Source organism: Leptopilina boulardi, unplaced genomic scaffold (genome assembly GCF_019393585.1).
Source record: "Leptopilina boulardi isolate dan_hultmark-lab unplaced genomic scaffold, ZJU_Lbou_2.1 LbouV2_367, whole genome shotgun sequence".
NCBI classification, from domain to species: domain Eukaryota; kingdom Metazoa; phylum Arthropoda; class Insecta; order Hymenoptera; family Figitidae; genus Leptopilina; species Leptopilina boulardi.
The window spans coordinates 1,319,656-1,337,835 of record NW_026137937.1 but is presented as its reverse complement, the minus strand read 5'-3'; the positions used below and the strand labels follow the sequence as shown (position 1 = coordinate 1,337,835).

Sequence of the window (18,180 nt, the reverse complement as noted above, 5' to 3'; positions counted from 1 at the left end):
TAAATTTGATCTTATTTAATTGCATAATTTAATGTTATATATAATATCAAACAAGAAACATTATAATCGAAATAAGTCAAAATTTTAATAGATTTACATTTACATAGAGAACATATATCCGGAGAAATATTAATTAAAATATACAAAGATGAATAATAAAAAAAAATGTTATTGTAAAGTATCTCTCTCGAGAACAAGGAGAATAATGACTCGTACTCCGTTTATGTACTGCTTATGAGATATCATTTATCGTAGGATATGCAAGCCCATCCATAATTGCTCCTATTGATCCAATATCTATATCTGTATCACACTGTGATTGTTTCCGAGAGATAAACATCTAATAACATCAATTGAAAGTTTCATAATTTCATTTCCGCAATTCTTTTCTCTAAAGAATGATTATTTTTCTTTTTTTCTTTTTAAAAAGAAAATGTTTAATTTTTTTTTTACTTCTATACGCAGAAGAAAAGTCACATTTAATGCAAAGAATTAACGACTATTCGCGAGAGTTGTTATAATAATAATCGGAGTAACTTCGTAAAAGGTGGTTCATGAGCTTTAGCATTCGTGCGAATCGGAAGAGACGAGGATGAGGTCGAAGTACCAGCGAAGTAGCCTCTCATTTACTTTCTCAGACCCTGACCTCTCCCACGTTAACCACTCTCGGCCTAACTCAAGGCGGGCCGGATTGTCGAGCCGTTGCGTTTGCTTCGAGAGATGGAAAAGTTCATCAAGCGCTAAAGAGCAGACGCACACTAATGGAACTGAGAAGTGGTGGGGAAAGACTGCATTTTATACAATTGAAATTTTTTCACGCAATTCTTTTCAATTCGTTCTTATTTTTCTTCTTCTTCTTCTTCCTCTTCTTTGTTTGTAAATTATTTTTTGGTGCAAATTTCTTTATTACTTTGATTAAACTTTGTGTTATTTTTATATAATACTTAGATACAGAATAAATCGTAATTACTTCGCTATTCATAAATAAATTCTTCTTGTATGTACGCCGAAAAAAATTATTTCTCAAAATGAGAAGAATATTCCGTTGGAAAATTAATTTTAGTGGAATGCTGACATCAATTTTATAACTCTAAATATTTGTCTAAATAAACTTGTAACATTGTCATTAAAAATCAATATTCTCTTTCTTCCCTGTACCCTTAGTTCAGAGTCTTCTGCTCTGTAAATGAAATAGGAAAAATTCACTGAATCACCGAGGGGAAAAAATAAATATAAAATATTATTTCTTTAGTTATTTTCTCTATTTGAGACGTAACACAAAATACTGCATCGAAACGTGTCAAAATTATTTTGATGTAACTAAATAAATATAAGCCAATAGAGCACAAATTAAAAAAATCTCTTCTCTATTATAAATGGCTTAAAATAAAGAAATATTTACACTTCATGTAATATTTTTTTAACGTTAATTTTTAAATTTTTGTATCTTGGCTTACTGATAATTTTTCATTGACTCAAATATTGATCCAATATTTAAATCCAATAGGCTTGGCATTGGTTTTCTGTACTCCCAGCCTCGGACCAATATTTACCTAACTCTCTATATTTGAATCAGCGAAACGTCGCTAATTTGCAGCTATAAGTATGCAGCTGATTCAAACAGCGTATATACACTGATGAAATAGTGTATATGCGCTAATTATCAATGTATATACGCTGTTTGAATCAGCTGCATACTTATAGCTGCCCAATCAGCGATTTTCCGCTGATTCAAATTTAGAGAGAATATGCCGCCAATTGTATTTTCCCCACTTGAATAGAAATAGATTCTAGAATTAGTATCAAATAATCTCAACTGTAAAAAAAAGTTCCATGAAAATTTATAATACTCTCATCATTGAAAGTGAAAATGACAATGATGCAAGTAAAAGTGAAAAAGACAGGATAAAAAACCATCACATTTCCACTGTGTCAAAGAAGAGAAAAAAAAATGTCATCGTATCTAACAAAATGCACTCTTATGTATGTGGGAAGTTTGAGTATAAAGAAAAACGTCCTCGCGAAACATGGGACAGAAGAGTAAAAAGGCAAGTGCATGACTAGCACGCGAGACTAACGATTTACGAGTTCATTCTCTACGAAGTCAATGAATAAATGGTCCAGAGACGGAAGAGAATAGCGCACATTCGTCAACGTTATTCTCTTCGCAGAAGGAGAAATTCTCAGCACGTGGTTGTCAAGCCGGGGTGTCTATAAAAACCCGTGAACATCCTCAACACGCGCGATGAAGAAAACTTGTTGATTTTTCTTTCATTAAAAAAAAAAAATTTCCCTTCCCTTTTTCTTTTCAGTCATTTGTATATATATATATATATATATATATATATGTGTGTGTGAATAAGACTCCCTTGGGGGTTGTTCTTTTCACTTTGATCCTCTCTGGGATAAGAAGAAAAAGTAATTCTCTAGAATATGGTTTCCTAAGTCTTCCGCATGCCAACCCGCCAAGAAATCGCTTTCTTTCTCCTAATTCGCACATTAAATGCCTGTGGGTGGTGTATATGTATGGTATGTGTAATACACCCACTTGGCAAAAAGCATCTATGGCGGGATGAACTGTTAGTTTGTACTTTGTGTATATGCCTCCTCGACCAGCTACCACTTTCTTAATCATGTAAATAGTAGCGGTAATATACAATGGCGCCCCTAGAAATGCGCGGTACAGTTGTTGAGGAAGAATATAAAGGATAAATCGGGATATAGATGCTGTACGTAGATATACTATATGAACGGTGCGCGCACACGCTTCAAGATATTTGAAGATATATATATATATGTACACACTCTTGTCTCTTGAACACGCGTCTAACAACGCAACAGAACGACTATAATCTGCTCGCGGTTAGACATGATAAAATTCCTGATTCCTGCAATGATTACAATTCGTAAGATTCCATACTACAAAACAGCATCTGTTCTCGGAAGCGCGCGCGCGCTCACCTTCTATATAAGATGAAGAAAGATAGACAATTCTTGACGCTTCGGGGAGAATATTAATTCTATTTTCTTCCATATATACTTCACAGAGGCCATTTGTTCAACGAAAAGAAAATTTGTTGGAGATTTTTTTGAGAGAGAGAGGAGATAAATTTTAAATTAGTTTCATGTTACATGACTTTCGAAATATGAAATTTTAAATCTTTTTTTTCGGATAAATTTGAGAAAAAAAATGTAAAATATATTTATTTTTCTTTCAGTATAATTATATACATAATTATATAGATTATGATGAAATCAATTGCTTTTCAAATTGGGAAATTTTTTCATTTTTCATCTTACATTTAAGTACTAGAATATATTTTTTTGCCCAACATAACCTAAAAATTATAAGCTAGATCAAAAGGGTAAACATAACCTCAAGAAATTTAAGACAAATAGAAGAAAATAATATAAAAATTTCAGAACATAAGTCAAAAACCACTCGATCCTGCAAACATAATCTTAAAATTAGGTCAATGATCGGGATCAAGAAAAGAACATCAGCTAAAAATTCAAGGTCATAGGTTTTCTTTTCTGTTCAAGTCATTCTTAATTAGCGACACTAGCGCTCTTGCGGGAAAACTTTTGCAACTCAGGTGAGAAATGAATGGCGGACATATGAATTTAATAAATTTAAAAAATCCCGCTTAGATCTGCGCATGCGTTTTGTATTTACCAAACGAAAAAGGTGAAAATTCTTAAGTTGAAAATAACTTCAGAATCAAATGTTAAGATCTTTGTTCTGACACATTGTTTTATTAAGTAGTCATAAAAGAAAAAGAAGAAGAAATGTTAAAATCGTAGGTCTAAGAGCGAACATAACCTTAAAGTTCAAGCAAGATGAAGAAACAAATATAATCTCAAAATTTTAGATGAATAATTTAAAATAATCCTAAAGTATTATTCAAGACAAGAAAATTTTAAGGTATTAAAATAAAAATTGGAGTAAAATTTTTAGAGTTAAAAATCAACTCCAAAAGTGAGTTAGCATTAAATTAATTCTCTTAGCATTAACTCCCTTAGTATAAACTCCGTTTGCTATAACTCCTATTTATATAAAGTCCCATCGGGAGTTAAAATACACTGATAAAAAAATTTATTTGATTCAAATACTCGATTACTCGACTAATATTATTAAATAAATATTTACTTGAACCAATTAATTTATATTTGAATTAAATCAATTTTATTTGAATCAATAATTTCTGAATTTGAAATAATAATTATTTGATACAAATAAATATTTATTTGATAATAGTCAAGTAATCGAGTATTTGAATCAAATAAATTTTTTATCAGTGTATAACTCCCTTTTTTTACAGTGATATAAGATCATTCCATTTTCAATTAAAAAATAAAATCTTTCTATTAAAATTCCGTTTATATTTAGGTATATATATGATAATGAGCATAAATTAAAAAAGTTATTTCTATCGTGGAAATCTTATCAAATTATATTGCAAATTTCTCGATATGGCAGAGGAAATTGAGGACGAAGTCGCAATTGAGAATTTGAACTTTAAAACTTGGCACATTGTATGTAAAATAGTATTAATTTTTATTATAAAAATGACTTATGATGTCAATCAAGACATAATAAACATAATTCTTTGTTCTTGCTGAGAAAAATTGAACACTTCCACTTGCAGTTTGCATTTAGATTGCATTAACATTTATAGGGACGAATATTATGTTTTATGAGAAAATGTAAATTTACTATTTATTGTTCAACTCTTTTATCTTAAATAGAAATTATAATCTTCTTCCGACGCTTTTAGAAAAACGGTTATTTCCCTGATATATACAATATATAAAAATAATTTTTTAAATACATATATTGTGACTTTGTTATTATTTTTGGCTTAACCAAATTTTCAAGAAAAATACACTTTGTTTAAATTTAAATTCAAAAACAAATATTGATTTTCATTTCTTGCAACTTTTCATATTTTCAAATTTAAATATACTTCTAAATTTGAATCTATCAATATTTTTCCAATTTTTAAAAAAACTTAATATTATAATTTTTGTCAAAGATATGTTTTGTTGCACTTGAACTATCTTAAATATAAAAAAAAGAAATTGATCGAAAGATAATTTGATTTTAAATGAAATCCCAAGAGTTTGCTCCTGAAAAGAACCGCAATCACTGATGGGAAAAGAATATTGTTGCTTCCGAATCGTGCCGCTAACTAAATGTTACTTGGTACTAATGGCATTAACATTACGGAACTTTGCGGTTTTAAAATCTCTCATACCTATTGATACAAGATATTTTGCGGTGATTTTGCCTACATAAATTGTAACTTTGTACACAATTTTTTTCAACTTGTCAACATGGATAGCTCAACAATTTAACTAATTAAGTTAACTTAGCGCAACTCAACTCTGCAACAACGTATAGAGAAAAAAAATAGTAATTCTCTCTATAAAACTGAGGAAGTTGTAAACATAAAACTATAGAAAAGTATTTATATATATATATATATATATATATATATATTCCCATATACACGCAAGTAAAGAATATTATTTCAATTAACTTTAACAATATTGTCAATTATTACAAATATAATTAGAAATCTTTCAGGCGGAAAACAATTTTTTATAACGAAAATAAAAATTCTAAAAACATTTTTTTTCAATTTTTACTATTCAATTCAAAGCTATTTCTTTCCTGTTTTGCTTTTCTACTCTCTAAATCTGAATTAGTTAAAAAAAAAACTATAATTATTAGTAAAATCTTGGCTACATGAAAAAAAAATTGTCATCAAAAATATTTTTGTTAATAATTTTATCTAATAATTATAGATATTAAAATACATTATTTAAACTTGTCAAGTTTGTCCGGGACAAAAAACAATTTCCGCATAAAGGACAAACTCTTAAAAATCTCACGACCTTTGCGTTATTCTGACGTCATAATATATATATATATGTATATGAAGGAAGAATGAAAGATCCGCGAGATTACATCAAAAAAAGAAGAAACTTGTCGAGGAATTTTATTAGATAAGTCGAAGGTCAATGAACTGAATGTAAGTGCCTGTCCGGAAGAATATCGTATTTGCTTCCTTGGCCGAGTCACCGTATTATTGCATAAGAATCTGATAGTTTTTTTTTTTCATTGTTTCTTTTTTTTTGTCAAGTTCAAGTTGCATCGTCGTCGCCGTTCATGCGATGATTAACGGTCGCGCGGTTGTGGTGTCGTAAGTCATTAAATGTTAAACCATAAGCGGGCGGATAGGGCAAGCATCAGTAAAAGAACGTGCAATATATATATATATATAAACGCGAAATGCACTCATCCAGATGATGTTGACGGGGAACAGACTGCACTCCATAGCCACATGAGATAAACATCGATTCGCGATCTGTAAAAGGATAAAGAAGACGTGCCTTGGCTTTTCAACACTCTTTACTCTTTTTGCTTTATTTCCAACTTGCCAACCTGCATCTCAATTTGAGACCAGAGGATTACTCGAGTCAGCATGAGTTTGTTTCTCCTTAAGGGACATGAAAAAATTTTCTAAATTTACATTCAAAGTGACGTGAAACTTTCCTAGGTATATATTTAAGACACTTCCTGTTTCTTATCAAAATAAACGACTCTTCTTTTCTAATTTCCTCTTTCGTTAATTTTCCTTCCTCTTATTCTTCGTCCTCATTTTTCTCCAATTCTACATTATAATACTTTTTTTTCTTTTCTTTTAACAATTAACATTATCTGTAATTATATAAAAATATTTGTCACTTGAAAAATTATAATTAATTTTGCGATTTTTGTATGTTCTGAAACAATAAATTTACATGTCCGCCATTTGTAATAATTCATCTCTCACCTGAGTTGCAACAGTTTCCCCGCAAGAGCGCTAGTATCGCTAACTAAGAATATAAGACTCAAACAGAAAAGAAAAATAATCATTGAAATTTTTCGAATGTTAGAATGGGAACTGTTTATACTAATTTCTGAACTAAATCTTCTAAAATTATTTGAAATTAATTTTTTTGGCAGTGATAACACATATTCTTCCGATTCGTTTATCATTCGTAAATCATCACACGTTAATTTTTTTCCATTTATATTTATATAAAACAGACAAGCAATGATTGATGTTGGAATAAATCGTGTGTTGTATATATATATATATATATATATATATATATCGCGAGAGGATATTACCTTGGCTTGTCGGAATGATCGTGAGAGCAAATGAATTGTTCTCTGAATATAATATGAAGATTAAGAAAATACTGAATGGAAGTTTGCTGGAAGCGTCAGAGGTCACTTACACCGTAAGGTCAGGCCAAGCCATCCTATTAAAGGAATTAGCTCACATTATAAACGGGATCTTTTTGCTCGCAGGAATAATGTCGTCCAAGCTTTGCCGGTTATAAGGAGGAAAAAAAAATTGGACATTTGACACTACAGTGCGGTTATTTTTCTTTTGCGCAACAAGGTTAAAATGTCATTTCAGTGCAGAGTTATAATTTTTTTTTTTAAAGAATCTTTTGCTAAAGAAAAAAAAATCTTTCAACCTAGTTTTTATATTGTTGAACAATTTTCCTAATTCTATTTTCTTCCTATATGTACATATTTAGTAAATTTTTATTTCAATTGCTCTGACTTACTGTCCTAGAAATTTCCACATCACATGCTTTCATGTAGCAAATTAGAATTTTTATCCGGTGAAACATAATTTACAGTATATAACTGAAAACTATTTTTTTTTTTAAGAGACGAAATAGCCTTATAATATGTGGAATTGAATAATCTTTATTACAATCATCACTGTGTCTTGAAATTCATTTCAAGAGAGGGAGAGAGGTGAGAAGGTTGAACTTTTTTCTAAATTAGATGCAATGATGAATATTAAAAATAAATATAAAATTTAATTAAAGAATTATTTAAATTTATTAATTTTTTTCAATAATTTTATATTTTATTTCCTTTTTCTAAGGTAATTTTTTTTTTCTTTATATTCAAATATTATGTTATTTTGCTTCATTTTATAATTTATAGCAAAGCAGTTGGTAGAAATAATTCTGGAGCATTTGAATGCATAAAACGGTGTTAAAAGTTTGTTAACTTCTGTAATGCAAGTTGTGATATTCTTTTAGCATGTGAATATCCTTATAAACTGGACTTAACAGGTTTGATGCTAGCGGGACACTAAGAATTTTGATCTCGAAAAATACATAAACGGAAGATTTTGAAGAGAGATTGTGAAAAGAGCTGTGACATTGCCATTTTGCCTTACGTATATTATATATTATAAAAGATAAGAGACCGAAATATGTTGAAAAGTATAACAAAGATTCTTGCAATGACCTCAACTCTTGTCATCAAAGATGACTAGCATTCCTTATAACGAAATCAGAATCTTTTCATCGCACATTCCCTTTTATTTCATTGATATTAGAGGTACATGCAATGTTTTTCATTCTATTGTTTGTATTGTTGCAACGTCATTTGTACAATTATCATTTTGAAAAAAAAAATGATTAAAATAAAAAAAAAATGACAATAATAATTATAGTAAAAATAAATAACAAATTAAAAATAATAAGCCATTGACAAATGAAAATAAGAAATCAATGGGGATACTCTAAAAAATAGATTCTAAAATTGTTTTCTCTATTTTTCTCTTTCGTGTATCTTGATTTTAAAAGAATCATTTTTTTAACTAAACATATACGAGAGAATTAAATTCCGCGTAATAATGTGTAAAAATATGTTTGCCAACGATGAAATTCAGAGGAGTTCGTTTCTTGCAATGAAATCTGAACTCTAAGGTTAATCTAAATTAGCTTGGATGAAGAACAACATCCATGAAGCACTAGCAAGCTTCCGTATGAGTTTATAATTTCCTTCTCTCTGCAGTGTTTTTCGAGTTTACTTTCTTTCTTTTCTTTTTTTTTCAACTGTACTTAGCAATTTTTTATTTGCATTCGAAGATAATTAAGACATCAAAGAGGGGTTATATCTGACGTAAATAATATACTCGAAGAAGCATGCGCCGCAGATGAAAAATCTCACATTACAGAATTAATTACTAATTGCAGTAGCTCTTATCAAGAATGCAGCTTGTCAGCAGGAAGTTCGGTCAAAGATGAGAGAATGAGAAAGAGAGAGGGAGAGAAAGAAAGACAGAAAGAGAAAGATAGATAGAAAGAGAAAGACCGAGGATCCTTGCAAGTGGAGAAGTATGAGCTGATTCGCAGGATATGCTCATTCCTAACAACTTTTTATCCTCCGGATTTATCTTCTTTGAGATATACATAAAATCGCCAGTTCCAGGCACTCATTAGTCAGTTTAATTTCACTGATTTGGCTTTTTAGTAAGATTTATATGTATAATAATATATAAAATAAATAAATAGTTGAATTTTGAAAGTTTAATATTAAGTTCAACTATAAAAAAATCAAATTCCGTTAGCTAATATAGGGACAGCGAACAAATTTGCTGTGGGGTCAAAAAAGTTTACTGTGACAGAAAATTTTTAAAAATTAAGACTGATATTGTTTATTACAGCAAAATTTTTCGCTGTCATAACAAAAAATTTAGCTGTGGTTACTAATTTTGATAGATCCGATAGAAAACATCAAGTAGCTTCTGTAAGCATTTCCTTTTCTTCTGTGTGGTAAAAAATTTTAACTTATGTTTGTGATTTTTTAAGTGAAAATACACAAAAAAGAATCAACACTTAGTACAAAACATTTATGTTTTAGTCTGCATTACATTCGAAAAATTTACTGAAAATTATTTTTGATATAGGTAGATTATAATTATAATTATAATTAATTATAATTAATTAGTAACTTTTTATAAAGGTAAAACCAGCACTAAACATAACCTAAAATTTCTTTGACATAAGGTCCCTTTTCTCGTGGAGCGTCACATATATAGATTTGTAGCAGTGAAAGTTTTCATAAGAAATTATTTACTTAAAATTAGTAATTTTTTCATTGATTCAATTTAGGAAAATAGGCAGTATGAAATCGCAATCTTTAAATACAAGGAAAAACGAATTGCTTACAGATGCTTACTGATGTTTGCTATTGGATCTATCAAAAATTAGTAACCACAGCTCGAGGGGGAATTTACTAGTTAAAAACGTGTACACTTGACTACCAGTAATACACCTCATATTACCCTTATTACTAAGTATTACACGTTATTACAGAGTATTACACATTATTACAGAGATATTACAGACTTTTTTGCGTTATTACAGTACCGTAATAACGCATTATTACACGGTATTACACGATATTACACAAGTATTACAGGAAAAGTGTACACTTTACTACCTGAGTAAATTCCCCCTCGCCACAGCTCAATTTTTTGTTATGATAGCGAAAAATTTTGCTGCAATAAACAATATAAGTCTTAATTTGTTTGTAATTTGTTCGCTGTCTCTATATTAGCTAACGGAATCTGATGTGACAGCAAATAGTTTGCTGCCAAAGTAAACTTTTTCTGTCCGTGTAAATATTTGTGTATGTAGTGACAATTAAAAAGAATCAATCTTTCGAAAAACTCTATCCACTTTCACTGCAAAAACTAGCCGTCTTAAAAGTGCAAAAAACGTCTTGTTTTAAGACACATGGGTAAGAATTCCTGAAGTGGCCCCCTAATATTTTTTGTGTAATAGAAAAAAGTGATACTCATATATTTTAGTAGTCCATGATGTCACTAAAAAACCCCTGAAACGATTTTTCAAAATTCGAATTTTTTCATAAGTTATAAACAATTAAACTTTTTTGCAACGTTTTGGAAAAAATTCTGTATCTTGAAATTGGCCGAACCGATTTTAATAAAAATTGGTTTGGAGAAAGATTAAGATACGTACTTTTGATAAATAAATAAATTATGAATAAAAAGTATAATTTGTTTAAACAAATTATATTGTTAATTTTTAACTTTATAAATTAACAATGTTCTCAGTCGATTTTTCCAATTTTTTTTATAGAATCATAAAAAGGGGCTTTTCACGATTCCATGACAAAAATAAAAAAGTGGGATTCTCAAAAACTTTAGAAGATACAGAATTTTTAGTCTTAACGCGCGCGAGTTTTCTGAGTAGCTCACGCATACGGCACGGCATCTCCCGCGCGCTCCGCGCCAACCAAGACTCCATATAAGAGTTCCCGATTATAATATTTTATTAACTCAATTAAACTGAACAGTTGTTTATATGTATTTTATTATGCATATCATTTTTTTAATAATTAATAATTTTTGGCTTATAAAACGTTTTCGTTTTCTTTAATTTGTTGATGGCTGCTTTGCACGAAAAACAAATGAACTGTCCTATTAAATTTTTAAATCTATAATTCCACGAATTAGGCACTTTCACAAGATTTTTATAAACTGCTTTATGTTCGTTTTTTTCAACGGGTTGCAGCAAGTATTTGCTTTTGGCATATTTTAAGATTTGTTTTTATAGCACATACGCGAAAAAGTAAAATTTTTAATATACAACGTGAAAAATACTATTCGAAACAACAAACACGGACTTACATTTATGTATACGTAAAGAAAATACTATGATCTAAAAACGAAATTATCATGTTAGGTGAATGACCAGACGATTGTCGCGATTCTTTTGTTTTCACGTGAAAACGCGCAAATTTTCATTCAGTGCGCATAAACGTGAAATTTGTTAAAATTTTGACAGCAAACGTTAAACAATGCGGTCTAGAAAAATAAAACACGGATTCGCAATAATATATTTTATTATTCATTGATACATAAACAAAGCAATTAAAAATCGTTGAAAATTTATCATTAAAATTAAATAATCAGAAACTTATTATAAACAGAAATTTTATAAATAATAAAAATTATTAAATATAAACAAAAATGATATGAATAATAAAATACATATAAACAACTGTTTAGTTTAATTGAGTTAATAAAATATTATAATCGGGAACTCTTATATGGAGTCTTGGTTGGCGCGGAGCGCGCGGGAGATGCCGTGCCGTATGCGTAAGCTGCTCAGAAAACTCGCGCGCGTTAAGACTAAAAATTCTGTATCTTCTAAAGTTTTTGAGAATCCCACTTTTTTATTTTTGTCATGGAATCGTGAAAAGCCCCTTTTTATGATGCTATAAAAAAAATTGGAAAAATCGACTGAGAACATTGTTAATTTATAAAGTTAAAAATTAACAATATAATTTGTTTAAACAAATTATACTTTTTATTCATAATTTATTTATTTATCAAAAGTACGTATCTTAATCTTTCTCCAAACCAATTTTTATTAAAATCGGTTCGGCCAATTTCAAGATACAGAATTTTTTCCAAAACGTTGCAAAAAAGTTTAATTGTTTATAACTTATGAAAAAATTCGAATTTTGAAAAATCGTTTCAGGGGTTTTTTAGTGACATCATGGACTACTAAAATATATGAGTATCACTTTTTTCTATTACACAAAAAATATTTGGGGGCCACTTCAGGAATTCTTACCCACATTTGGTGTCTTAGACGGCCAGTTTTTACAGTGTTTTTACCGAATAAAAACGTTGATTACAAATTTAACGTAAGTTTCTCAGAATTCAAAATGGTGGATTCAATATGGCGAAGAATTTATAAAAATTAATCTGATTTGATTAAAATTCACTACCAGGGATTTTCGGAATTACTGATTACGAATTTAGCATCAGGTTTTAAAAATGCAAAATTTCGGATCCAACAAAGAGGAATTATTTTAAATTCATTAGATTTTTTTGAAATATTTTAAAAATTTGTTCTGCTAACTTTGAAAAACGTCTGATAAGTGGCTAGTTTTTTTTTAAGGTCCAAATTCGAGAACAGTGTATATATTCATGTTAACCAAAAAATTAGTTCAATTAAAGAAATTAAAATTAGCAGAAAGTTAAATAAAAAATGGAAAAATTGATATATGTAAAAGTTTGAATTATATATAATTCACAGGATATATGCTATACACTCATTTCCCGGATTTTTTCTCCATGATTTTATATTTTCTTTTTTAGTTTTTACGAAAAATCTCGTCTGTCCGCGAGTTTTGCTTTTGTAATAACAGAAATAATAGTTGGGATAATTTTGTACAGAGCTTGTGACTTTCCAAGTATAGTAAGGATATAGTTATAATGCAAACTCTAGATATATAAAATAATAAACGTCGCGCAAGAGTAAGTGCTATCTCCTCGCGGATGCCTCATTGATAATTAACCCTCCAACCCAGTAGTAAGTCATGAGAAACAAATACTATGATTGGCAAAGTGCAAGGTCTTCAATTCTCTTTTATTTATTTTTCTTTTTTTTTTTTTGCTCGAACGAAAGCGGATGAAGGATTTTAGTTTTTTTTTTTTCTATCCCCCCTTCTTGTACTATTTCTGATATATATATAGTATACAACTTTAACTTGATATACTTTTCTCTTTTGTTTCATTTTCTTTTTATTCTCTTATTGGTGCTCTCGTTGAATTTCTTTCTGATCTTCCTGGCTTTGAAATGCCTCAAGGCGTATGCGAAGACTTCTTCCTGTTTGATCGTTTCAAATCTGGTTTCGAGGGAACCGTTCACCCATTAATGTCGTAAGTATATAACAGGATATAAGTATTATACAAGTTGTATTCCTTGCACGTGCAATTCTTCCCCTTTTTTCTTATTTTTTCTTCTTCATTCGTTCTCACTTTCTTCTTTTATAATATACCCGCATCGATCTCGTTTGTTGTTTTATTCGAATTCTCGTGTAACAGCGTCGACAAGATGAATCTCTCACAGCATTTCTTGAGGAAGTCAAGTAAAACGCTTTGGCTAAAACTATTCGCTAGGGCTTTATATATATATATATATTCTTTCCGTAGAAACGATACGCACTTACGCAACTTAACAGCCTACGAAACCCTTCGCCTTTTAAAGTTACGTAGCATCAAACAACATTCTTACTTCTCACGCCTAGTTTCTCCATAGCTTTTACACGAGAAAAATCTTCAGCCCTTTTGCATATAAATTATAACTCACTGACTTAAACGAGGGAATATTTATCAATTTTTTTCACCTTGCATTTCGAGAAAGGCCTAATTGCTTTTTTATTAGCCATACTTTTATTGTATTCTATAATACTTGTATCCCCTTTTGAATTTAATTTAAATATTTCAAATATTTCGCTCGCTTACAAAAAGTTACATTATTATTATTATTATTTTTTAAATCAAAATAGTTGCTACTTACAGCATCGTGATCGCTCGCCTCGTGTGTTAACGCTTCCCTAGATTCATTTCGATGTGTTTCTTCTTCTTCTGGACCTGCTCCACTTCCGGCCCAATAATCTTCTGTCGCATCATCCACTGCTGCTTCGTCTCCAGCTGCCTCGAGTTCCGAATTATCGTGACCTACCGCCTATTAAATATTTCAATTAAAATATTTTCTAATAATATTAATTATTTATAAAAAGAATTTCTTTTTTTTTTAATAAAAAAAGTATATACCTATTTAAAAACTAATGTAATCCACATTGTTTTCTATATCATTAAAATGTAAATTTGTCACGATACTGAAATCCATAATGGTTATGATAAACGATCAAAAAATAAATTTGTTTAAAACCTTTAAAAACGGAAAATTATAAAAATTTTTTATCTAAAACAATCTTTTGTTTTTATAAATTATTGATTAATAAACATTGGAAGAAATATTTTTCAGGTGAAAATTAATAGAATTTTTCATTCAAAAAAAATATTTCTTTAAAAATTGTATATTGTGAACTTCATCATCGTCTAATAAAATTTGAATTATACAACCAGAGAAATTTTTTATTTCCATTTATTAGAGATAAATAAAATTTATTTGCATCAAATAAAAATACATTCGTCTCAGAGACTTTAATAACTTTTTTTATGACGCAGGATTGCCATGGCTTAGGGAAAGTCGGTGGAAATTTATCAAAAATACTGGAAAAATATCAAATTTCTAAAAATGTTACTAAAATTATAATTATTGAAATTTTCAATTTAAACTTTTGCTTCAAAAAATTATTGAATTTTTTATAATTAAAAACCTATTGAAATATTTTCACTTATAGGGTTAGGAAAAAAATTTAAATTCTGACTGGAAATCAGAGGATAAACAAAATAAAATTTTTGTGACAAACTTCATTATTTGTTTGAAATTTAAAAAAATCAATTTAACACAAATAAAATTTCTATTTAAACCAAATATTTCCCCACTTGGTGCCCAAGGTTGTGTCCGTTCCTTGAGAAACTTATTTTATTTCTATCTATGAAAGTGATTTAAGGAAATACATACAGAACTAAATGTACACATTGTGATTTAGAGAAAATCAGTATTATTGAACAATAACAATTATTTTTGAAATTAATTGATATAATGGTAAAGCAGATTCAATTTATCAAAAATTAACCTTCTCCTTTAATAATAATGTAATTTAATTTATGTTATTCTTTACTGTATAAACTTATACTGAACTTTAACCATTATAGCGCCTACCTAGATTTAGTTAATATTTTATATTTTGTATTGTTACTTACGTAACTATTAGAATTTAGGAGTACTTTTGTACGAAAGGGCATGTCCCGTTAATAAATGAAATTGAAATTGAAATTGAAATAAAATTGTTTTGAAACAAAAAAAAAATGATTTATTTTTCTCTGAGACAAATATACTTTTTTCCCTAGTTAAATTGAAAATTAATTTTTGGGAAAATAAAAAATTTGTATTGAAATTCAATAATAAAAATTACATATTATTAAATTGAATGATAATAATAATTTATTATTAATTATTATTATTATTATTATTATTATTATTATTATTATTATTATTGAGAAATACTTACCCTGCACCTCGCAATCACTACGGCTAACATCCACACGATAAAATATCTGTAACAATAAAAAGAAGACCATGTTTAAAAATAATTACATTTTAAATACAAAAGATATATTAATCGCAAAATCAACAAAATAGAATATATAAATTAAGAAAAAAATAAATAAAACAAGAGAAGAAAAAATAGTACTATAATAATTGCAAAAATAAACAAAGAACGTCAATGCAAACATGTGAAAAAACAGAAAAAATATTTTCAATATTAAAAAATATAAAACTATATATCAATTAATAATAAAAATCATAATAAATACAAAAGAAATAACAATAAAAATAAGAGAAACGAAAAATAAAAATTAGGAAAGAAAAGACGATTAAATATGAAGAAACGTAAAATTTGGAAATCGGTCACGACAACAATTTGTAAGAAAAAAAAATTTTTTCATTTTGACGTTAAGGAAATGACAAAATTTGTTTGTTTTCTTATTTCAGAAAAAAAAATTTGAAAATTATGAGACATAATGGTTAGAAAACCTAAAGCCGAAACGAATTTGCAAAACAACAAATTTCTTTTTTTTTCCCCATCGATTGAATTGAAGATAATGCTCGCGCCATAACGATAAACATCAAATATATGGCGTAAGATGGAAGTGCACGCGAAAGAAAATGGATAATTTCTTAAGTATAATATTCAACCCAAACCATCCCCATTTTCCCTCTTTGTTTTTTGTTGTTCTTGCTGTTTGTTGTCTTCATTATCAACTCTATATCACAACACGGATCGAAAATAGCGATAAATTCTTAAGTTTGCTCGTGCCGTACGATATTATCCATTTATTAGCAGTCACTAATTACAAACGATCATCGCATTGACCTGTTAAACTCTTCGAGAGTAAGACATATGTAATCAACTGCAATCACGATGTAAAAGACTTTCGGTATAAAACTTAATCAACTCCCGTGCTTCATATCTGCTTTATTAAGTATATAAAATCATTTCGCTAAAGTGTATATTAGGTCAAAAAAAAAGAGAGAGAAAAAACCATGATCAAAATTATACAGAAATATTTAAAAATATTTATTTTTCTTCATTTTCTTTTATTTAAAGAATATTACTTAACGATTTTAATCCAAGAAAAAAATTAAGTAACAAAATTTCTGCCAAAATCTATTTTTTGTCTTTTGGAGTAAAGAAAATGAAGATAAAGAATTTTTTATTAGTTAAATAATTAAAATGAGAAAAAAAACTATTGTTTATGAAAATATAAATAAAAATTGCAATTTTTTTTTTTTGAGCTGAAAGATAAGAGTCAAAATATTAAAAAAGAAATAATTATTTGACCAAAAATTTAATTCTATTATCATTTTTTCCGAAAATTTTATACTAGATCTTCAAAAATTATCTGCAATTAATTTTCATTATATTTTGGTTTTTAGCGTTAAAAATATCTAGTTAAAAATTAATTTCTAATTTGAGGTTATGTTACGGTCACCAACCTCCGAAAGAATTAATATAATTTAATTAACTAGTTTTACGATAATAAATATTACTCATCTCATTAAATAATAACAAAAATATGAAAATAAATTTAAACGGAAAAAAAGAAAACAACCCATTATTGAAAAATAGAAACACGGATGTTTTATACATACACTTTAAATTGAAGCTATCAAATCCGTTAACGGTTTTAGTTTCTGCAAATGCACCTATTAAAATATTCTTCATGAAAAATAAAGCACGTTTATTTCAATTTTCCGTTTGTAATTATTCGACATTTTACTGTATATATATATAGTAATAAATTATTGCGCCATTTACGTTCGGACAAAGTGAGAAAATAAAATACATGGAGCGCAGAGGATTGTAATTTATTTTCACAACTATGTTAACAGTCGTCAGTCACGTATTATTGAAGCTATATTGAATTTTTTTTTCTTTTGTTTTTTTCGCGTGAAAACAGTGGGCAGTAATTTCTGTATCGTTAGGGCTATAAGTCATGTACTAGTGATCAATAAATCAAGAATAATTGAATCAACATAAGTGATTATATCTGTACCATCTATATATGATAAATTGACATATGCGTAGGAGATAAATTCCCCTTGTCTCACGTTTCACAATCGAAATTTGATCTTCTTTTTTTTCGAGAAAAAAAAAAAAAATAAAAACCCATTCAAAAATCAAGACATGCTTGATATATATGTATGTGTTATATACCATTATTTCCATCAATTTGGAAGTGATATAATCTTTGCATCTAAAAGCATTCAATTACGTTGACCAAAGCATAAAATACAAAGTAAGAAAAGTGCAACTTTCTAAAGTATGTCTCTAACGGAACGCAAATT

General features: G+C 28.5%; 2 protein-coding genes across 5 annotated transcripts in view; one reads left to right on the top strand and one right to left on the bottom strand.

The window, feature by feature from the left end:
* The window catches only part of LOC127287013 (uncharacterized), a 216,237-nt gene that overhangs the window by 32,131 nt on the left and 165,926 nt on the right, over window positions 1-18,180 (bottom strand). For all 3 annotated transcript variants that reach the window (XM_051313708.1, XM_051313706.1, XM_051313707.1), the window contains 2 exons: window positions 15,839-15,884; window positions 14,215-14,382 (listed from right to left, as the gene is read on the bottom strand). In XM_051313708.1, the coding sequence (XP_051169665.1) occupies window positions 14,215-14,382; window positions 15,839-15,868 (198 nt within the window). In that variant the 5' untranslated portion in view covers window positions 15,869-15,884. The remainder of the gene's footprint in view (window positions 1-14,214; window positions 14,383-15,838; window positions 15,885-18,180) is intronic.
* The window catches only part of LOC127287022 (uncharacterized), a 442,987-nt gene that overhangs the window by 304,191 nt on the left and 120,616 nt on the right, over window positions 1-18,180 (top strand). The gene's annotated exons all lie outside the window — the stretch shown is intronic.